At 35.7% G+C, this 23690-nt stretch overlaps 1 protein-coding gene across 2 annotated transcripts in view; it reads right to left on the bottom strand.

The window, feature by feature from the left end:
- Nucleotides 1–22935, bottom strand: part of CCDC152 (coiled-coil domain containing 152) — a 43465-nt gene extending 20530 nt beyond the window's left edge. The window contains exons 1-4 of one of the 2 annotated variants that reach the window (XM_054488751.1): nt 22846–22922; nt 20501–20589; nt 17170–17275; nt 9770–9838 (exon numbers count right to left, since the gene is read on the bottom strand). In XM_054488751.1, coding sequence (XP_054344726.1) covers nt 9770–9838; nt 17170–17275; nt 20501–20587 — 262 coding nt within the window. In that variant the 5' untranslated portion in view covers nt 20588–20589; nt 22846–22922. Of the gene's footprint in view, nt 1–9769; nt 9839–17169; nt 17276–20500; nt 20590–22845 lie in introns of both variants that reach the window. The other variant, XM_054488752.1, reaches the window with a different exon arrangement.
- Nucleotides 22936–23690: the final 755 nt, after the last annotated feature.

Raw genomic sequence — 23690 nt, 5'->3', positions numbered from 1 at the left:
CCTAGTGCTGAGTCAAATGTGTTAGTAGTTATAATATGCTATGATAATTGCTCTTTAATGGCAGTATATCTGAAATACTACAGGAATCTGTAAAAAGAAAACCTAGGGCACCTTGAAGACAGGAAAGGATTTAGAGAAGAGAAGCTACTTGAGATGAGATTTAAGTGATAGGCTTTACCCCATGTTAAGAGAGAGCATTCTAAATACAGAAAATCGCGCAGAAGACCACGGGCTTGAGTGAATACAGCTTGGAAAAACTACAATTCAAGTACGGTATTGTTGAAGTGTAAAGTGTGAGCAGGAGCTGCTATATAGGATGGGACCCTATCACTAGATAGACATATTCTAGATGAACAATTTTGGATTTTGGTTTTAGAGGTTACAGGGAGTCATCAAAGAACTTTGAATAGTGCAGAAGTGAAATAATGAGAGTTACATGCTAAAACGATTATCTGGCAATGTGGATGATGAATGAGAGGGTTTTGACTCTAGAGGAATGGAGATCAGTAAGTATAGGTCAAGTAAGAGATAACAGGAACCTAAATTATGTCAGTGGCAGTATGGAAAAAAGGAAGCAATGAGGAGAATTATTATTTAGATGATAGAATTACCTAGGAATTTAGTGACCCTTCAGATAGAGGAGGCAAAAGAGAAAGGGGGAGGCTTTTCTTTTTAGGTTTCTGGTTTGGGTAACTGAAAACAATACCTTAATATCTTTAACAAATTTTAAAAACCCTGTGGTTAATTTTGATTACTAAACATCCAGGTCGGTTTAAAACTGTAATTTCCTATTTGTTTGAAAGTTTTCGAGTTCCTTATCACTGGCTAGATCAGTGGCTGTAAAGAGTCAATAGAAGTGGGAAACAAGTCTTAGTTTACTTCTTAGTTGCTCTTCCCTGTCTTTCCTCTGGGTCATCTCTTGGGGGATGGAGACAGGAAATGAGGAGAGGTAAAAAATTCCGTATTTAACTTCGAGGTTCCAGTCCTTTAGGTGGTTGTAGCAAGTATATGCAGAGTCTGGACTCACTCCAACATTTGGCGACTTTTTAGCAGATATCATTAGAATATGGAAATATGTAGCTATTTTGTTGTTAATTGTGGCATGGGCCCTAGTCACTAATTCCCGGTAAACAGGAAAAGCCTCAATAGACATCCTATTACAATTTCCCCTCTACAACCTTAACTATAAACACAACCAAGAAGTAGTTAAACAAAACAACAAATCAGTAAAGATTTTTGACATTATCTGAATAATACTTTTAGGAAGGTTTGTTTTGTGGTAAAGTTGAGAGGAGCCTTGGAAATAGAATTCGCTTATGAAACTATTACAGAGGTATTAAATCACAGTATTAAAATTACAACCTTGACTATAAACAAAACCAAGAAGTAGTTAAACAAAACAACAAAAAATCAGTAAAGATTTTTGACATTATCTGAACAATGCGTTAGGAAGGTTTCTTTTGTAGTAGAGTAACGTTGAGAGGAGCCTTGGAAATAGAGTCCACTTATGAAACTATTGCAGAGGTATTAAATCACAGTATTAAAATTAAAACCTTGACTATAAACAAAACTAAGAAGTAGTAAAACAAAACAATGACAAATCAGTAAAGATTTTTGACATTATCTGAACAATGCTTTAGGAAGGTTTGTTCTGTGGTATAGTAACATTGAGAGGAGCCTTGGAAATAGGGTCCACATATAAAACTTGCAGAGGCATTATATCAAAGTATTAAAATTAAGTAAAAATCTAAAATCTATTAGTTTTCAAAGGTTGTGATGAGAAACCGATAGGAAAAGTGTTACATTTTTAAGGGTCATATTTAATACAAATCTTAACCTTGATGATGGCTTCAGTTTGTCAGATTGTGTCTTTCAAGAAATTAGTCCATTTCACATAGGCTATCAAATATTTGAGTTGAGCACAGAGTTGTTCAGAGTATTCCTTTACTATCTTCTTCTTCTTCTTTTTCTATATTGAGATGAAGTCTCGTTCTTGTCCCCCAGGCTGGAGTGCGATGGCACGATCTTGGCTCCCTGCAACCTCTCCCTCCTGGGTTCAAGCTATTCTCCTGCCTTGGCTCCCGAGTAGCTGGGATTACAGGCACACACCACCACGCCCGGCTAATTTTTGTATTTTTAGTAAAGATGGGGTTTAGTAAAGATGTTGGCCAGGCTGGTCTCCTTTATTATCCTCTTAATGAACATGACATTTGTAGTGATGTCCTTTCTTTCATTTCTGATATTATTAACTTGTGTAATCTCTCCTATTTCCTTAGTTCATCTGGCTAGAGACTTGTCAATTTTATTGATCTTTTCAAAAAAACAGCTTTTAGTTTCATTGCTCTCTATTGATTTCTTGTTTTCAATTTTATTAATTTCTGCTTTATTTTTATTATTTCTTTTTTTTACTTATTCTGGATTTAATTTGTTCTCCTTTTTCTTATTTCCTAAAGTGGAAGCTTAAATTAATTTTGGTTTTTTGTTGTCTTCTCATATACACATTTAACGCTATAAATATCTCTTTAAGCACTGTTTTTGCTGCATTTCACAAATTTTAATAAATTGTATTTTCATTTTTATTTAGTTCAAAATATTTTAAAATTTCTGTTGATATTTGTTTTTTGACCACTGTATTATTTAAAAGTGTTCTTTAATCCGCATATATTTTGAGATTTTTCATCTACCTTTCTGTTTTTGATGTCTACTTTAATTCCATTGTGGCCTGACAGCAGACATTGTACGATTTCTGGTCTTTCAAATTTGCTAAGGTGTGTTTTATAAACCACAATGGGATCTATCTTGGTGAGTATTCATTAAGTGTGTATTCTGCTGTTGTTGGATGAAATAGTCTATAGATGTCCATTATAGTCAATTGATTGATGGTATTGTTGATTTCAACTGTGTCCTTCTGATTTTCTGATAGAAGAATGTTGAAATCTTCAACTACAATAGTGGACTCACCTATTTCTCCTTGCAGTTCTATAAATCTTTGATGCACGTATTTTTGGTGCCTTTGCTAGATGCATATATAAAACAATTTTATGTCTTCTTGGAGAATTAACCCTTTTATCATTGTGTAATACCCCTTTTTATCCTGGATAATTTTTCATGCTCTAAAATATGCTGTTTGAAATGAATATAGCTACTACAGTGTTCTTAGTGTTAGCACGGCATATCTTTCTCCAGCTCTTAGCTTTTAATCTATATGTACCTTTATATTTAAAGTAGACTTTTCTGTAGAAAGATATAGTTGGGTAATGTTTTTTGATCCACTCTGATAATCTCTGTCTTGTAAACTGTGTATTAGGCTATCGATTTTCAAAGTGATTTTTGACAAAGTTGGATTAATATCTACCGTATTTGTTACTCTTTTCTATTCATAGACCTTGTTCTTTGATCCTATTTTTGTCTTCTATTCTTTTTCTGCCTTTTGTGGTTTTGAGTATTTCACATGATTCCATTTTCTCTTCTTTCTTAGCAAATCCATTATACTTCTATTTTTAGTTTTTTTTTTTTTTTAGTGATTGTCCTAGAATTTGCAATATGCATTTACAATGAATTCAGGTCCACTTTCAAATCCATTATACTGCTTCTCAGGTAGTACAAGTACTTTATACTAAAGTATTCATAATTCCTTCCTCTCATTCCTTATGTCATTGATGTCATGCATTTCACTTATGCATAAGCTATAATTACTTAATAATACATTGTTGCTATAATTTTGAATAAATTGTTACCTGCTAGATCAATTGAGAATAAGAAAAATAAAAGTTTTTATTTTACCTTCACTTATTCCTTCTCTAATATTCTTCCTTTCTATGTAGATCCAAGTTTCTGGCCTATATCATTTTGCTTCTCTCCTCTTTCATCATTTCCTGCAAGGCTGGTATACTTGCAACAAATACTCTCAATTTTTGTCTAAGAAAGTCTTTATTTCTACTTTCTGGACAATAATTTTGCAGGATGCAGAATTATTGGTTGGTGTTTTATTCTATCTCTCTCAGCACTTTAAATATTTCACTCTACTCCTTTACTGTTTGCATGGTTCCTGAGAAGAAGCTGGGTATAATTCTTATCTTTGGTCCTCTATAGGTAAAGAATTTTCCTCACTCTTGTTTCAAAATTTTTTCTTTGTTTTTTATTTTCTACAGTTTGAATATGACATGCCTATGGGTAGTTTTTTGAGCATTTACCCTGCTTGGTGTTCACTGAGCTTCCTGGATCTGTGGTTTGGTATCTGATATTAATTAGGGGAAATTCTCAGTCATTATTGCTTCTGATGTTTCTTCTGTTCCTTTCTTTCTTTATTTTCCTTCTGATATTCCCATTAAGTATTTGTTACAGCTTTTGTAGTTATTACACTGTTTTTGGATATTTTGTTACTTTTTTCCTAGTCTTTTTTTTTTTTTTTTCTGAAATTTCAGTTTTGGAAGTTTCTACTGACATATTCTCAAGCTCAGAGAGTCTTTCCTGAAACTGAGAAATTATTTTCATTAGGCTATGTCTAGTCTACTAATGAGTCCAACAAAGGCATTCTTCATTTGTGTTACACTGTTTAGAGCCTTTAGCATATTAACTGTAGTTTTTTAAAATTTCTGGTCTAATAATTCCAATATCCCTGCCATTTCTGTGTCTGGTTTTGATGCTTTCTCTGTCTCCTCAAACTGCCTATTTTTTTTTTCTTTTAGTGTGCCTTGTAATTTTTTGTACAAAGCTCAAGACCAAGTACCAGTAAATACGCCTTTAGTGATTTGATGGTAAGGTGTTGCGGAAGGAGAAGCATTCTATAGTCCTATGATTAGGTCTCAGTCTTTCAGTAAGCCTGTGTCTTTGGACTGTGAGTTACCCACATGCTTCTCAGTCCCTCTCCCCTTTGGTGAGATGGGATGGCTAGAGTGGGCTGGAGTTGGGAAGGCTAGGGGGAGTTGAAATAGGATATTTTCCTCCCCTAAGGCAGCTTACCCTCGGCTAAAACCCCAGTAGTTTAGGCTCAGATAAAATAGCTTCTTTCAAGTCAGGCTTTGTTAAGAACAGAAGCTGTGGATTATTTCAAAATGGTTACTTTTCTTCTCCTCTGGCCAACAACATGAGGGAATTTTTCTCATAACTGTGAGATCTTAGTAGAGCTCTCACAGGTAAAACTTACAAAACTACAGGGGCTCTCCTATGGGATTGGGTCCCCTGAAATTTTTAATCTCTTAGATTTGACCACAATGAGCCTCCTGCAATTCATCAAAATTACATTTTAGGGTTTCCTAGCCTGACAAACAGGGAGGTTTCTGCTCTTGTAAGTTGTGATTCTCTGAGTCTGCCTCCCTGTCTCCAATTTTAGGTGCATCAGTTTGTCCTGCGACCTCACTTCTCTGATCAAAAGAGTCTAAGAAATGTTGATTTTTCAGTTTGCTCAATGTTTTACTTGTTGTTAGCAGGGAGTGACAACTTCCAAGATCCTTATATGTTTTACCAGAAACATGAGGTACGTTTGAAGGATTTTCATTAAAGTTAGAATTCTATTTCCAAGTTTTATGTGCAAGTGAGAATACTTAAAAGTGACACATTTTCAGCCCTGAAGTTGCTTAATGGTGGAACCATTTCTAAAGATACAATGGTTTTTCCATAAATTAATTTTCCAAAATCAGTTAATTGGCCACTGTTGGCTGGCATTTTATCAAGTCTAATAGACTTTCACTACTTTTTAACTTAATATGCCTGATAAAGAGCTTGTATGGGGGTAGGAGAAGTGACAGCTCTGATACTTTCTTATTGTTGGCTTGTGCTTGCATTATTGTAATTATTATTGTCCTCAATATATGTTTTATTTTTTAAAACTACTTGTCCATTTTGAAAGGATTAGTTTGATTAGAACTAGCTAATTTTATCTATCAATCCTCTTATCCAGAAACATATAAACTGTACTACATGGCCATACACAGAGGGGAAAATGTAAACATGCAATTTTTCAGTTTTAGAACTCCCATTCTCCTCAGAGAAAGAAGTACCTTGTGTATCATGCGTGACATATAATTAACTTATAGATAGAAAAAGGAATATTATCCCAGTTATTAAATTTTTGTTAGATGACTGGCTTTGAATTTTCAGATAAAAATAAAGATAAATAAGAATTGCAATTTTTTCTACATCTCATTGAATTATCTTTTACACAATCCATAAGTCCCTACTGAAAAGATTCATTGATAAGACTAAAGGAAGGTAGCATTTATCTCATTGTAACTGAAAAGTCTCTTAAACCGAAAGGGCAATTGATTAATCAGCTCAATAATGTTACCAAAAAAACAGATCCTTTTAGTTTTCTTTTCTTGCTATCCTCCAAAATCATCCTGCTGGCATGATTTTTAGACTAGAAACAAGAAATCTGCAACAATTTTAGGCATTATATACACTCTTATAACAACCAGAAGAACATAGTCCATCTCTTGGGAGAGAGGAAAATTATTCCAAAAGAACTCCCTTGGAGCTTGAATGCGATCAGCTTCCCCTGAGACATATGGTTAAGTGAATGAAGGGTGAATGTCTGAAAAAGAAAAACAGTTTCCTATTAAGGAGAGAAAAGAGCTATTGGAAAGGAAACCACTGGGTAGCTTAAATAAGCAGATTAATCATACTATCTTGGCAATCAATTGGATGAAAATGGTCAAATATAGATAGTTCTTACCTATTACCTTGCTCAATCAAGGCTTGTAAAAGCATTGGGAAAGTGAACTCAATAAGTCATCATTTATTTGCAAGAGACATCATACAATATTCATTTTTAAGAATGGCTATTTTATTTTTTTATTTTTTGAGACGGAGTCTCGTTCTGCAGCCAGGCTGGAGTGCAGTGGTGCGATCTCGGCTCACTGCAACCTCCAACTCCCTGGTTCAAGTGATTTTCCTGCCTTAGCCTCTCGAGTAGCTGGGATTACAGGCATGCGCCACCACACCCAGCGAATTTTTGTATTTTTTTTAGTAGAGGCGGGGTTTCACCATGTTGGCCAGGATATGGATTACAGGCGTGAGCCACAGCGCCCGGCCAAGAAAGGCTATTTTAAAACTTGTACTTGCCTTGTACTGGATCTTAAAGAGAAAGTTTTCTGTTTTCTCCCATTGATTATGATGTTAGCTGTGAGCTTTTCATCTATGGCCTTTATTGTGTTAAGGCAAGATCCTTCGATGCCTATTATCTTCTCTATCTATGCCTATTTCGTGAGAGTTTTAATCATGAGTGGATGTTGAATTTTGTCAAATGTTTTTTTCTGTATCGATTGAGGTGTTCATGTGTTTTTTTCTATTCATTATGATAATAAACAGAAAGCATATGGTGTATCACATTGATTGATCTGTGTATACAGAACCATACTTGCATCCCAGGGATAAATCCCACTTGGTTAGGATATATGATCTTTTTAATGGGCTGTTGAATTTTATTTGATAGTATTTTATTGAGGATTTTTGAGTCTGTGTTTATCAGGGATATTGGGATGTAATTTTCTTTCCTTGCAGTGTCTTTGTCTGATTTTGGTGTCAGGGTGATGCTGGCCTCATAGGATGAGTTTGGAAGTTTTCCCTTTGCTTTCATTTTTTGAAAGAGTTTAAGAAAAAGTGGTATTACTTTTTCTTTGAGTGTTTAATAGAATTCCCCATGAAACCACCTCATCCTGGGCTTTTCTTTGGTGGGAGATTTTTGATTATTTACTCAATCTCCTTATTTGTTATTGGTGTGTTCCGACTATTTCTGACTCAGTTTTGGCAGGTTGTATATTCCTAGGTATTTGACTATTTCTTCTAGGTTATCCAGTTTGGTGGCATATAGTTGCTCTTAATAGTCCCTTATTATCCTCCTCATGCCCCCTAGGATATCAGTTGTATCATCTTCTCTTTCATTTCTGCTTTTATTTATTGACATCTTTCTTTTTTTTTCAGTGTAGACAAGCATTTGTCAATTTAGTTTATTTTTTCAAAAAAAAACCAAACTCCTAGTTTTGTTAAATTTTCTGTTGTTTTTTATTTTCTATTTGATTGATTTAGCCTATAATCTTCATTATTTCTTTCCTTTGATTACCTTTGGGCTTAATTTGTTATTCTTTTTCTAGTTCCTTGAGGTGTAAAGATAGATTACTTATTGGATATATATATTTTTTCCTTTTAAATTTAGGCTTTACAGCCATAAACTTCCCCATTAAAATGTCTTTTGCTGTATCCTATAGGTTTTGGTATATTGTGTTTTCATTTGTCTCAGATACTTTTAAAATTCCTTTGGTTTATTCTTTGACTCAATGATTGTTCAGAAGTGTGTTTAGCATTTTTGCCTCTTCTTTTCAACATAGTGCTGGAAATCTTAGAGCAATTAGGAAAGAGAAAGACATAAAGGGCATCCAAATCAGAACAGAAGAAAATGATCTATATTCGCAGATGACATGACTATATACTTAGAAAACCTATTAGAACTAATAAACAGATTCAGTAAAGTTGCAGTATACAAAATCAACATATAAAAATTGATCACATTTCTATATACAAATTACAAAATATCTGGAAAGGAAATTAAGAAACAATCCTATTCACAATGGCAATAAAAATACTTAAGAATTAACCAAAGGAGGTGAGAATCTTGTACACTGAAAGTAATAAAACATTGATGAAGGAAATGAAAGAAGACACAGATAAATAGATTAGAAGAATTAATATTGTTAAAATGTCCATACTATCTAAAATGATCTGCATATTTAATGCAATCGCTATCAAAATGCCAATGACATCCTTTACAGAAGTAGACAAAACAATCTTGAAATCCATATGGAATCACAAAAGACCTCAAATAGCCCAAGCAATCTTGAGTAAAAACAACAAACCTGGAGCCATTGCACTACCTAATTTCAAAATATATTGTAGAGCTACAATAATCAGAACAGTATAGCACTGTTAAAAAAAAAACCAGACATGTAGATTATGGAACAGAATAGAGAACCCAGCTGGGTGTTGTATTTTAGTCACAAGGAAGGGAAAAGTTGTTTTGAGCCCTGGCATTGAAATAGGAGCATGAGTGCCCCTTTTTAACACTCCAAATTACAGGAATCACATATAAGATCAATATTTTATCTCACATATATAAGGTGCTTGTTTTAAAATAAAGGCAGAGGTCTAAGATGAGAAATGCTTATTTGATGTGAGTTTTATGTGGAAGGGGCCTTTAAGGCAATTTAGTCTAGTCTCTGATATAGTAGAAGAAAATCTCACAGCCATCACAGCTGAGTCAGAACAGCAGAAAATACTTGGTTGGTCTGTTTTGTGAATGGTAGGCCTGTTTGATTAACATGATTGTTACAAATAAGATAAGCTGAATGTGTTGACTTCACTTGCACAAATATAGTCTTAGTCTATGACAAAAAAATTAAATGGTAAACTATCACTGTGGTTTAAATAAAAAATTATGGTTTAACTAGTAATATCCACTCTTCAAAACTGAACACAAGGTTATTAAAGACCAAGAATACTACTGAGAATAAATAGAGTTCTAAACTTTTGAAGGTAATAACTATATGACCTATATAAAACATCCCTTTATGTCACTATCAGATAGAACATGACTGAATTGTTCTGTTCAGCATAACATTTCTTATTTCATAATCATCTAGGAAAGTATTTTTTAGTAGTAAGGAGTCCTCTTTTAGCTGATAAATTGAAACATTATCAACAATGTAAAAACTTCCTATTTTTAAAGGTGCTCAAATGCACAATGCTTTTTTAGATTTTACTTTTTTTTCTAACTTACCTTTTAAATTCTGTTGATATTCAATGGTCTGTTGTAGCCCTTTTATTATATTATGAAGAGTAGCACATTCTAAAACATAAAAGATAAATTTATTTTAAAATCCCTTGCTTTCATTTTGGAATTATTCTCTCAGTTGAAATTATTAAAATAATATAATATTTAAGCCAGGCATGGTGATGTGTGCATTGTAGTCCTATTGACTCAAGAGGCTGAGGCAGGAGGATCATTTGAACCCAAGAGTTCAAGGCTGCAGGGGGCTATGCTCACGCCATTGCATTCCAGCCTGGGTGACAGAGCAAGACCCTGTCTCTAAAAATAAAAATAATAATAATATTTAATTTGAAATTACAAGATATTAATAAAGCAGCCAAGCACCTTAAAGAAAATTATATAAAGGAAAAATATAATTTTTTTTTTTTTTTTGAGACAGAGTCTTGCCCTGTCATCAAGGCTGAAGTGCAGTGGCATGATGTTGGCTCACTGCAACCTCCGCCTCCCAGGCTCAAGCGATTCTCCTGCCTTAGCCTCCTGAGCAGCTGGGATCACAGGCACGCATCACCATGCCTGGCTAGTTTTTGTATATTTTTGTAGTGACGGGGTTTCACCATGTTGGCCATGTGGTCTCGAACTCCTGACCTCAAGTAATCCACCTGCCTCAGGTGATCCACCCCGCCTTGGTCTCCTAAAGTGCTGGGACTATAGGTGTGAGCCTTTACTTTTAACTCACTCATTAAGCCAAATGAATTTCAAAACTTGGTAATGACTTTCCTAAAGCACAGAATAGTATGGATCCTACCATGTGCCTAAGCAATCTCTGCCCCAAGTGGTAAGGCACACCTGCGTGCGTCTGGGGAACTGTAAGAAGTATGTCCATGCAAATTTTCCATGAAAGAACATCCTAAGGAAAGGGGGTCAAATTATATTGTTTTGGTATAAGACAATGTGTGGTACAATTGTGTGGTATAAGACAATGCTTTTCTTACTCTATCTTCCAGTCTGTCCTCTTAGTACTTAGGCTTGAGTCTTAGACCAAGAGATTAGCAATAAAAGGAGTAAAAACTCAGTAAGTAGTGTTCCAAGGCTTCAGCAACTTTGCTTCCAATGGCTGCTAACATAATAGAAGATAGAAGTTTCATTGCAAATATTAGAGCCTTGACATGTGCATCCAAGCCTTGACTATAATATTAGTAGCCACCAGCAACAGCCACGATGGACAGCAATAGTAGTGGTAATTTCTATTACTTTAGAAATCCACTTGGCTATTAGGGCTACAACAGCAGAGACTATTTTTTGTTTTGCTTACCATTGCTTCCTACTGTTTAGAACACTTGTGGTCCATAGTAGGCAATCCACAAATATTTGTTCAGTGATTATTGGGTTGATAGGTAATATCACAGTAAGCTGAAGCAGATAAGGGGTAAGTAGAGAATCTCTGGTATGAAAATAACATATATTTTGTCGACTGAATGAAAGAACCAATACTGTGAAGGGAGAATTCAAAAATTTTCACCTTTTAATTAGAGATTCTGCACTCAGTCTCATGTACTTTTTCAACTATGCTGATAGAAATGAAAGTATTTTGCAGAAGTTTAAAGCTTTATGATGCTATAAGGTTCTGCTATTGTGGCTCTTCACTCCTCCCTGCTCTCCCTACCATCCCCACCACCTATTCAAAGTTCCCCTCATCCTCCATTTTCTCTATCTTGCTATTTCCCAGTAAGAGAATAACGATTAAATTACATTTGACAGAAATTAGCTGAGAATCTGCTTCATGAGTGTCACTGTGCTAGCTGATAGAATTCAAAAATTAAAGGCATAGACAGACTCTGCCATCACTTATCTTTGTGCCTTTTAGAGTAATGAATCCAGTGATTCATAGAATGTAGTAGCTGAAGTTACTTCAGTAATCCGTAAATTGAAAACAGAACCCTGCAACTGAATGTTTCAAAAATGTGTATTTTCAAAATTTAAACACAAGGTGGCTCTCTCACCACATTTTTCTACAATGGAACCTGGATAAATTCTTCACGAGAATACCATTCACTAATTTTGAATAATGGCTTTTAATTCTCTTTGCAAAATTTAATCCACACTGTTTGTTGTTTTTGTTGTTGTTGTTGTTGGACTTTACTGTGTAATTTGAAAATGCTGGCCTATTAAATTCTTCCTAAAAACCAGAGGTCAGAATATTAAGCTATTTCTTATACTATATAATTTAGTAAATCAATAATCATTTTGAGCTCAAATATGGGCTCTAAGATTAACCAAAAATATGAATATTAATATGTATTTCATACAATAGTTGCAAATATTAAAAGCAATTATACATGTAAAGAGTTTTCTGCAGTACTTGATTCTCAATACTAATATTATTACTATCTTCAACTGGCAAAAATTATTTATCTGGCTGGCATCAAATGTAGAAAATAAAATGTCCATATATCATTCTTTGTTGTTTTTGATCAAACTACCCTTCCCAGACTCTGGTAACCATCCTTCTACTCTCTATGTCCACGAGTTTAATTGTTTTGACTTTTAGATCCCATAAATGAGAACATACGATGTTTGTCTTTCTGTGCCTGGCTTATTTCACTTAACATAATGATCTCCAGTTCCATCTATGTTGTTGCAAATGGCAGGATCTCATTCTTTTTTATGGTTGAATAATACTCCATTGTGTATAAGTATCACATTTTCTTTATTTGATCATGTGTAGTTTGCCCTTCCTTCCTAAGTGAATTATTACACACTTGGCTCCTTAAGTTGTCATTCTTATGACAACTTATGCTTTTTGCTAAGTACTATCCAGCAGAAAGGACATTAGATTTAGAACAAATAAAATTGTATTTCTTAAATTTGTGGTTACATAGTAGGTGTATATATTTATGGGGTACATGAGATGTTTTGATAAAGGCACGCAATGTGAAATAAGCACATCATGGAGAATGGCGTATCTATCCCCTCAAGCATTTATCAACTGAGTTATAAACAATCCAGTTACACTCTTTAAGTTACTTTAAAATGTACAATTAAGTTATTATTGACTGTAGTCACCTTACTGTGCTAACAAATAGTAGGTCTTATTCATTCTTTCTATTTTTTTTATACTCATTAACCATCCCCACCTCCATTCCAGCCCCCAACTACCCTTCCCAGACTCTGGTAACCATCCTTCTACTCTCTATGTCCACGAGTTTAATTGTTTTGACTTTTAGATCCCATAAATGAGAACATATGATGTTTGTCTTTCTGTGCCTGGCTTATTTCACTTAACATAATGATCTCCAGTTGCATCTATGTTGTTGCAAATGGCAGGATCTCATTCTTTTTTATGGTTGAATAATACTCCATTGTGTACAAGTACCACATTTTCTTTATTCATTCATCTGTTGATGAACACTTAGGTTTCTTCCAAATCTTGGCTATTGTAATCAGTGCTGCAACAAAGAGTGCAGATCTCTCTTTGACATACTGATTTCCTTTCTTTTGTGTATATACCCAGCAGTGGAATTGCTGGGTCCTATGGTAGCTCTATTTTCAGTTTTTCAAAGAGCCTTCAGGCTGTTCTTCATAGTGATTGTACTAATTTACCTTCCCATCAACAGTGTACGAGGGTTCCCTTTTCTCCACATCCTCATTAGCATTTGTTATTGCCTTTCTTTTGGATATAAGCCATTGTAACTGGGATGAGATGAGCTTTCATTATAGTTTTGATATGCATTTCTCTGATGATCAATGATGTTGAGCACCTTTTCATATGCCTGTTTACCATTTGTATGTCTTCTTCTGAGAAATGTCTATTCAAATCTTTTGCCCATTTTTGGATTGGATTATTAGATTTTTTTCCTGTAGCGGTGTTTGAGCTCCTTATACATTCTAGTTATTAATCCCTTGTCAGAGGGGTAGTTTGCAAATATTTTTTCCCATTCTGTGGGTTGTCTCTTCACTTTGTTGATTGTATCCTGTGCTGTGTAGAAGCTTTTAAGCTTGATGTGATCCCATTTGTCTGTGTTTGCTTTGGTTTCTTGTGCTTGTGGGTTATTGCTCAAGAAATCTTTGCCCAGACCAATGTCCTGGAGACTTTGCCCAGACCAATGTCCTGGAGACCTTCCCTGATGTCTTCCTGTAACAGTTTCATAGTTTGAGGTCTTAGATTTAAGTTTTTAATCCATTTTGATTTTATTTTTGTATATGGTGAGAGACAGGAATCTAGTTTCATTCTTCTGCATATGAATATCCAGTTTTCCCAGCACCAGTTATTGAAGAGACTGTCTTTTCCCCAGTGTATGTTCTTGGCATCTTTGTCAAAAATGAGCTCACTATAGATGTGTGGATTTGTTCATGGGTTCTCTATTCTATTACATTGGTCTATGTGTCTGTTTTTATGCCAGTATCATACTGTTTTGCTTACTGTAGCTCTGTAGTATAATTTGAAGTCAGGTAATATGATTCCTCCAGTTTTTTTCATTTTGCTTAGGACAGCTTTGGCTATTCTGGGTCTTTTGTGGTTCAACACAAATTTTCAGATCGTTTTTTCTGTTTCTTTGAAGAATGCCACTGGTATTTTGATAGGCATTGCATTGAATCTGTAGATTCCTTTGAGTAGTATGGGGATTTTAACAATATTGATTCTTCCAATCCAAGAACATGGAATATTTTTCCATTTTTTGGTGTCCTCTTCAATTTCTTTCATCAGTATTTTACAGTTTTCATTATAGAGATCTTTCACTTGTTGGTTAATTCCTAGGTATTCAATTTTATTTGTAGCTATTGTAAATGGGATTACTTTTTAAATTTCTATTTTAGGTTGTTCACTGTTGGCATATAAAAATGTTACAGAGTTTTGTATGTTGATTTTGTATTCTGCAACTCTACTGAAGTTGTTTATTCTAATAGTTTTCTTGTTGAGTCTTCAGGTTTTTCCAATTGTAAGTCCATACCATCTGCAAACAAGAATAATTTGACTTCTTCCTTTCCAGTTTGGATGCCCTTTATATCCTTCTCTTGTCTAATTGCTCTAGCTAGGACTTCCAGTACTATGTTGAATAACAGTGGTGACAGTGGACATTCTTGTCATGTTCCAGATCTTAGAGGAGAGGCTTTCAGTTTTTCCCCATTCAGTATGGTACTAGCTTTGGGTCTGTCATATATTGCTTTTATTATGTTGAGTTATGTTTCTTCTATCTCAGTTTTTTGAGGGTTTTTATCATGAAGGAATGTTGAATTTTATCAAATCCTTTTTCAGCATCAATTGAAATGGTCATATAATTTTTAGCCTTCATTCTGTTGATATGATGTAACACATTGGTTGATTTGCATATGTTGAACCATCCTTGCATCCAAGGGATGAATCCCACTTGGTCATGATGAAAGATCTTTCTAATGTATTGTTGAATTTGGTTTGCTAGTACTTTGAGGATTTTTACATCAGTATTCATCAGAGATATTAGCTTGTAGTTATTATTTTTTTTTATGTGTCTTTGTCTGATTTTGGTATCAGGGTAATATCAGCCTTGTAGAATGAGTGTGGAAGTATTCTCTCCTCCTCCTCTATTTTTCGGAACAGTTTGAGTAGGATTGGTATTATTTCTCCTTTAAATGTTTGAATATACAAGCAAGTCTCCTCCCTCAGCCTCCCAAGTAGCTGGGATTACAGGCGCCTGCCACCATGCCCGGCTAATTTTTGCATTTTTAGTAGTGACGGGGTTTCACCATCTTGGACAGTCTGGTCTTGAACTCCTGACCTCATGATCCACCCTCCTCGGCCTCCAAAAGTGCTGGGATTACAGGTGTGAGCCACCATGCCTGGCTGAAATTTAGTTAATAATAGTGGATCAGTTGGCACATCTGCTGTAACAAATGTACCACACTAATGCAAGATATTAATAATAGGGAAGTGGTGGGGTGAGAGAGTATATGGAAACTCTCTGTACCTTCACTCAATTTTTTTCTGTAAACCTAAAACTGCTCCAAAAAGTTTATTAGTTTTTTAGAGTCAAAAGTACAAATCTTTCTTTCATTGTTTCTATATGCTGTATCATACACTTATAAAGTCCTTCTCCATTATAAAAATAAAAACCCTACATTTCTCTTCTAGTTTTTCTGTGGTTTCATCTTTTTAACTTTTAATAAACTTTACTTTTTAGGGCTATATCTTCAAACCTTGGCTGTGATAATTTCTCAGAGTTTCCTTAGTTTTGATGACTCTGACAGTTTTGCAAATACTGATGAGGTATTTTGTAATGTCTCTGTATGAGAATTTTTCTGATATTTATCTCATGATTAGTCTAGTGTTATGGGTTTTGGGGAGAAAGACCTCAGAAGTGCCATCTTTATTGTATCTTATCAAGAGTATATACTATCAATATGATATAACAATTTATGTTGATCTTGATCATGTAGCTGAGGTAGTATTTGTCAGGCTTCTCCACTTTGTAGTTACTTTTCCCCTACCCTCACCCTTTCCATACTGTGTCTTCACTATAGTAAAGAAAGTGACTACACTGAGCCCACGATTAATGAGTGTGGAGCCATGCTCTTCCTCCTTGAGGGCAAAATATCTACAAAAGTCATTTGTAATTCTTCTGCACAGAATATGTATCTCTTCTTCCCCAATTGTTTATTTATTAAATCATTTATTTATATCAGTAAGGATTTATGGATGTTTATTTTATACTTTGGGCTAGCTCACGTTGTTCCAGCTTTGGCTCTTTCAGTTGGCTTTTGTCTCACTTTTAACAAACTCCCATCACTGTGGGGTGCTTTTTTTTGTTTGTTTTTTTCTTTTTGGGGACTTTCTTACTTTCTGCCCTTACAAGATGCTTGAGGCTTATCGTGCATATTTCCTGCCCCAGTGCTATAATCAGCCATGTCTCAAAAAACCTTGGTTCCTTTTATTAGAGAATGGTATAAGGAACCAAGATCTGGGAACCAGGTATGCTTAATGTCAGTGGGGTATTATTGCCTCTAGGCTCTCTCAGTTGGCAGGGCAAATCAATATATGTGTACAGCTTCATTTTTAACACAAATTTTTGACACATTTGACATTTATTTTGATGTAATTATAAGGTAGAAATTCAACTTAATTTTTTTCCCTATGGTTTTTATAGGCCTGTATTGAGACTTCAATTGGCCATTTCTTATTGGCCTCAGAAAGTTGAGCAGTCTCAGAAAGATTATTTAACTTGTCTCATTCTATGTTTCTTCATTGGTGAGGTAGAGTAATAATACCCGTCTTACATGTCTTTCACGGCTATAATAAGGATATAAATGAGATGATAGTTTGGAAAATTCTATGTGGACTTAAAACACTTTACAAATATATGGTGTAATATTAATCACTGTTGAACTGAAAAACACTTTCATTAGAATTAGCATTCCTCAGGCAGCAAATAACTAACCTTCTTTAATTGAGACCTCCTTTGCTTGCATTACTTTTAATAGACAGTTACTCTTTTCCAACTGAATATCCAGTATATTATTCTTTCCATTGGTTTCCACCATTTTCTGTAGAAGAAATAGAATACTTATTATTAACAAATCAATGCTGCTAGTTTAATTTTTTATTAAGTATATGCAGACTAATGAAAATACAAACCACTTAATATTTGAAAGTCTAATAAAAAATACATATACAGTCATGTACTGCATAAAGACATTTTGATCAAGAACAGACTGCATATATAACAGTGGTGCCACAAGATTATAATGGAGCTGCCCTATACAAGTGTAACAATTTTATCTTTTATACCATATTTTTACTCTACCTTTTCTCGGTTTAGATATACAAATACTTACCATTATGTTATAATTGCCTCCAATATTCAGTACAGTAACATGCTGTCCAGGTTTGTAGCCTAGGAGCAGTAGGCTATACCATAAAGCCTAGGTGTGTAATAGGCTACACCATTTAGGTTTGCGTAAATATACTCTATAACATTCACACAATGACAAAATTGCCTAATAATGCATTTCTCAGAACATATCCTTGTCATTGAGCAATATATGACTATATTTTAAATAAGCCCACTTCCCAATATATTTTCAAATTAAAAAGTAACATGGTAAAATATTAAAACAGACTAGCAGTTATAAATGAAAAGTAAAAATATGACCTAACTTGAACCACTTTCTTTCCAACTATTCAACTCTCAGTCCCATGGTTAACAATTCCTTATATATGTTTCCAAAATATTTTATGACTGTACAGCTATAGAAAGAAATCATATTATATTCTGTTCTGTGCCTTGGCTATTCCACTTAGTACTATTATCTGGGAGATGATGTCATGTAAACCCACATAGATCTACCTCATTCTTTTTTTTTTTTTTTTTGAGATGAAGTCTCACTCTGTCGCCCAGGCTGGAGTGCAGTGGAGCAATCTTGGCTCACTGCAACCTCTGCCTCCTGGGCTCTAGCAGTTCTCCTGCTTCAGCCTCCTGAGTAGCTGGGATTATAGGGGCACGCCACCACACCCGGCTAACTTTTTGTATTTTAGTAGAGACAGGGTTTCACCATGTTGCCCAGGCTGGTCTCAAAATCCTGAGCTCAGGCAATCTACCTGCCTCGGCCTCCCAAAGTGTTGGGATTACAGGCGTGAGCTACCGCACCTGGCCTACCTCATTCTTTTTAACAGCTACATTGAGTTTCACTTTTGAATATGCTGTAATTTATTTAACCAGTCTCTTATTGAGAGAGAGAGAGAGAGGCCATATTCTACTTTTTGTAATGGTTAAACATTCTTGACCATATCTCTTGGGTATTTTTGTGAATAGTATAATAAGCCTCCATATACTCTTCAAATAGCTTCAAGAATCAACTCATGAACAGTCTTATATCATCTGTATCTCCATCCACCGCCCTAGTCTCACCACTTTTGAATTGATCTCAAAGCAACTCTCTGACACTATGTTATTTCATCTATTAATATTACCATCCATATGTATCTCCAAGAGATGACTCTTTCAAAATATGGCCACAATACCATCATCACCTCAAAAATGAACAATTATTTCTTATTTAAAGTGTTTGAGAATATGACAGATATTTCTAAATTAATTTCCAAAATCATTGCACTAACTCCTTTCCCACCAAAAATGCTTCTTATTCCTTTCTCTTTTATCTCTTATTATGTTAGGAATCACTCGGTTAAGAACACTTAACTTCACGTTTAAAAAAAGCTCATAATGTTACTTCAAAATACGCATGATCATAAAAATTCTTTCATTATGACATTTGTGTATGTGTGCTGAGGAAAAGAAGGAATAGAAAAGAATTATAAGAAAAGAAGAGAAAACAGAAGTAGATATTAGCCTCCCTCCCACTCTTGCTTCACAAAGTCACTTCCCAATTCTTTCATTTAACCACCTACATTTTTCAACAGCTATTGAAGGCAGAGGAGGGAGGATAAACCCAATATACACTTGTAGGTTTGGTCTACCATTTGTCCAGAGTTGGGGAGACAGACTTTAAATGGCTTTGCTTTTAGGCAAAAAAGAAGGAAAATGGAACAGATAGAAGAGGAAATACTAAAAAATGAGTAGTTATAAGAACAGACTGAAATATACATTTACTTCAATGTTTACTAAAACCATTCCTGAGTTTATGGACAATGTAGGCTTTCTTTTTTTTTTTTTGAGACGGAGTCTCGCTCTGTCGCCCAGACTGGAGTGCAGTGGCGTGATCTCGGCTCACTGCAAGCTGCGCCTCCCGGGTTCACGCTATTCTCCTGCGTCAGCCTCCGGAGTAGCTGGGACTATAGGAGCCCGCCACCACGCCCGGCTAATTTTTTGTATTTTTAGTAGAGACGGGGTTTCACCGTGTTAGCCAGGATGGTCTCGATATCCTGACCTCGTGATCCACCCACCTCGGCATCCCAAAGTGCTAGGATTACAAGAGTGAGCCACCGTGCCCTGCCTGGACAATGTAGGCTTTCAAGTATAGCAATTCCCTTTTATCCATGGAAGGATATGTTCGTGACCTCCAGTGGATGCTTGAAACCACAGATAGTACTGAACCCTATATATAGTATGTTTTTACCTCTACATACATAACTATGATAAAGTTTAATTTATAAATTAGGCACAGTAAGAGGTTAATAACAATAACTAATAATAAAATAGAACAATTGTAATATACTGTAGTAAAATTTACATAAATGTGGTCTCTGTCTCTGAAATTATCTTATTGTACTGTACTCACCCTTCTGATAACCGAGGTGGCTACCAAGTGACTAACAGACAAGTGGTCTATAATACAACATGGATACACTGGTCAAAAGGATGAATCACATCCTGGGCAGGACTGAGAGAGACAATGGAAGATTTCATCGTGCTACTCAGAATGGTGCAGAATTTAAAATTTATGAATTGTTTATTTTGGGAATTTCCCATTTAATAGTTTTGGACCACTGTTGACCTCAGGTGGCTGAAACTGTAGAGAGCAAAACCTCAGATAAGGGGACTACTATATGTATTTTCTGTTTGACTTTGGCAAAAGTACATAAATTATTTGTTCCCCTGTCATAGGGACATTTTGATATATTAGTACAAATGAATCCAAGCCAGATATATTTTAAACATGGAGTTTTAAAATGAGAGAGAGGAGCATAGCAAAATATATTATTATCTTGATCATTTTTTGGTATATTTTTCTTTCTTCCCAACTTCTTCCCTTGGCAAAATCTGTTCCATGTATCCCTATATAGTAGAATTGTTTTCTATCTTTACATACCTTTTCTATCTGTGAGAAGTCATTTATAAGTTTGTCAAGATTCACACTGCTAATCTTTTTCATACATCCTTCACTGCTTTGGTCCATGCCTGAAAGTAGTAAACAGTAGATAGTGTTAAATAAATAAATAAGATCTAAAGCATCACAATAGTGTTCATAGCTCAAATACTAACATTTCTATATTCAACTCATAGGGCACCTAGTTGGGCTCCATTGCACTCAGAGAATTTTTGTTATAACCAATATTAACAGTGGTCAAATGCATTGTCTTTTCCACTCCTTACCACCCACACCCCAGTTGACTTACTTATATTTGTTTCTTTACTGCATTAAAAGCTAATGCAATATTAAATCTGAGGCATGACTTTTAACTGTAAGATGTTACTTTTAACTGTAACATATTAATTTAAGATGTTAAAAATACTTGTTTAACTATCATGTCACAAATGTTTTCTGCTGTTATGCTTATTTCTTATATTTTGTTTGGTAAACTGGTAAATAAAAGATGCATGGAAATTAATGTGCTCAAAGCAATCTCTCTGCATTTCTATTGTCTTGTAATTTTGTATAAGGGATTAACCTTTGGGGATAGCCAGCTAACTGCTGAAGAATAAGAGTTTCAGTTTTAGTCCTATGAAATCAATCATAAAAAATTCTTCAGAATCCCAGAATGTAAATGCTGGCTACTTTGCAAAAGTCAATTTATCCATTCTGACTGGATGAGTTTACATCTTCAGATGTAATATAAACAAGTATGAGACACTTGTCTTTAGATTTTTCTATAGCAAAGAAGAAAGGGAAAATACAAGTTTGAAATTCAGGGATGTTAAGTTGAGGAAAAAACATGAACCAATGTATGGTGTGTGAAAGCGGTAACTAGTCCAAAGTAAAATGTAAGTAAAATTCCTGATGTAGTTACTCAAAGCAATTTGGGGGCATATTATTGTTTAAAAGGAAGTTAACCAAAACAGATATTGCTTGACAATATGTTACTTCATCAAGATATCTCATTTTCTTCTTTTGAAATATTATTTTGCATTAGCATTATTAATGGTTTTTAAATCTCAGAGAATTTTAGCTGTATATTTTGTTTCTTGAATTATTATCTCGAATTATTATCTTATGTATGACATATGCAAGTACAACTACATATAAAATCCCTTAAATAGTTAAAACTTGATCCTTACAGCAGAAAAATATTTGTTAATAGCCTCCCATGATACAGTAAAATTCCTTTTGGAGTAAAATTAAAAATAATTGCTATTTGATAGTACTGTTATTCTTTAATAGTGCTACATGGTAATCTGAAGTAGTTAATGGAAACTCCCTCCACCCTCAACTTTTTTTTTTTGGTACCTAACCTTTTAAATAAAAAAGGTTTTACTAGGGTTTTGTCTCAGAATCTGGCTCTTGAAATAAATGCATTTAAATTTGAGCTTGATTTTCTCTCAACTCCTTCCCCCAAAGAAGACCCTGTTATTTCCTTATAAAACCATCACTAATATTCCATTGCTATCATTGCATGATATCCCTTTTGCCGTACTGGCAGAGCCAGGCAATTCATTTCTAGGTATCTTCATTGCCTGCTCTTCTGATTTCTTAGGTCAAGATCCTTTCAGTGAATATGGTCTTGCCCTGTGAAATTCGGTGTCAAGCTGGTGATTCAGTGCTTGTCAAATTCCTTAGTGAGCAGCAGAGACTGATTTGTGACCTTCGAGGCTCAGCTTCAACCGTCCCCACAGGCAAGGGAAAGTCCCATTTCCTTCTTTGTCCTCTTGCCCGCTGGCTTCAACCATCCCCACAGGAGAGTGACAGTTCCGTTTCCTTTTGGGTCCTCCTGTCTGCTGGCTTGAGTCCCGGGGCTCGTCCTCTTCCCTACCCCACACAGTTGGTCCTTCGCCACTCGCCTGCCCCACGCTCTGGTCCCTCCTCTTTCCTCCTCACCTCCCCGCAAGAATTCACCCTCAGTCCTGAAGCCTGGGTCCACTGGCTCCCTCCCCGGCATCCTAGTGTCCTTAGGGACCTAGCAGAAATAAAGGATGGGGGCCGAGGACCCGTGGATGTGAGAGAAGTGCCTGAGACAAAAACCTGTATGGACCCAGAGCACTGTAAGGAGATACGAAGAAAAGCATCTCTATGGAAAAAGCGCGAGTTTCGAATCGCTTTCTAGCGTCCTTAGCGGCCTAGCAAAAATAAAGGATGGGGGCCGAGGACCCGCGGATGTGAGAGAAGTGTCTGAAAAGAAAAGCCTGTAATGGACCCAGAGCACTGTAAGGAAATACGAAGAAAAGCATCTCTATGCAGAAAGCGGGAATTTCGAACCGTCAATAGAGTTTGGAGTGTACCTGCTGTTGCTCCCAGTTCCCCACAGTCTCCCTTGCCGCTGCCTCTGGGGCCTGGTACACTCCTGAATGTTGTCCCCTCCTCCGGAAGCCGAATCCCCCAACAATGGGCCCTCCTTTCTCTGGGCCCGCCCTGTGCGCTATGCTGGAGCTCCTACCACCAGCAGTTCTTACCAACTTGGCCCAGCTCCGCTCAGCATCTGCGGCTGCTTAGGTATTTTCATGTGGTTTCCAGAACACGAATCAACACCGGATCAATAATTGTTTCCCCAACCAAAGAATAAATCACATTGGGTGTTCTGAATTGTGAGTCAGCTCCACTGAATAAATAATTATCCATATCTATTTTTGTAACTTATAAAATTGGCTTTTAAAATTCCAGAGCCAGTTAATAGATATGGTTAATGATTAAGGGCGTGGGCTCTTGCGTGGATTCAAACCCCAACTCTTCTCTTTTTCCGTGGGTGATAGTGGGTAAGTTCTTAATTTCATGCACCTAAGCATCTTCATCTGTATAAGAGATTAATTATAATGCCTGCCTCTGCCGGGCGCTGTGGCCCACGCCTGTAATCCCAGCACTTTGGGAGGCCGAGAGGGGTGGATCACCTGAGGTCAGGAGTTGGAGACCAGCCTGGCCAACATGGTGAAACCCCGTCTCTACTAAAAATACAAAAATTAGCCGGGAGTGATAGCAGGCTCCTGTAATCTCAACTACTTGTGAGGCTGAGGCAGGAGAATTGCTGGAACCCGGGAGGGGGAGGTTGCAGTGAGCCGAGATCGCACCATTGCATTCCAGCGGAGACCCACAGCAGCAAGACTCGTCAAAAAAAAAAAAAAAAAAAAAAAAA

The sequence above is a fragment of the Pongo pygmaeus genome, chromosome 4 (genome assembly GCF_028885625.2).
Source record: "Pongo pygmaeus isolate AG05252 chromosome 4, NHGRI_mPonPyg2-v2.0_pri, whole genome shotgun sequence".
NCBI lineage: Eukaryota > Metazoa > Chordata > Mammalia > Primates > Hominidae > Pongo > Pongo pygmaeus.
Note: the sequence above shows the minus strand (reverse complement) of the source record. Positions and strands in the feature narration are given on the sequence as shown.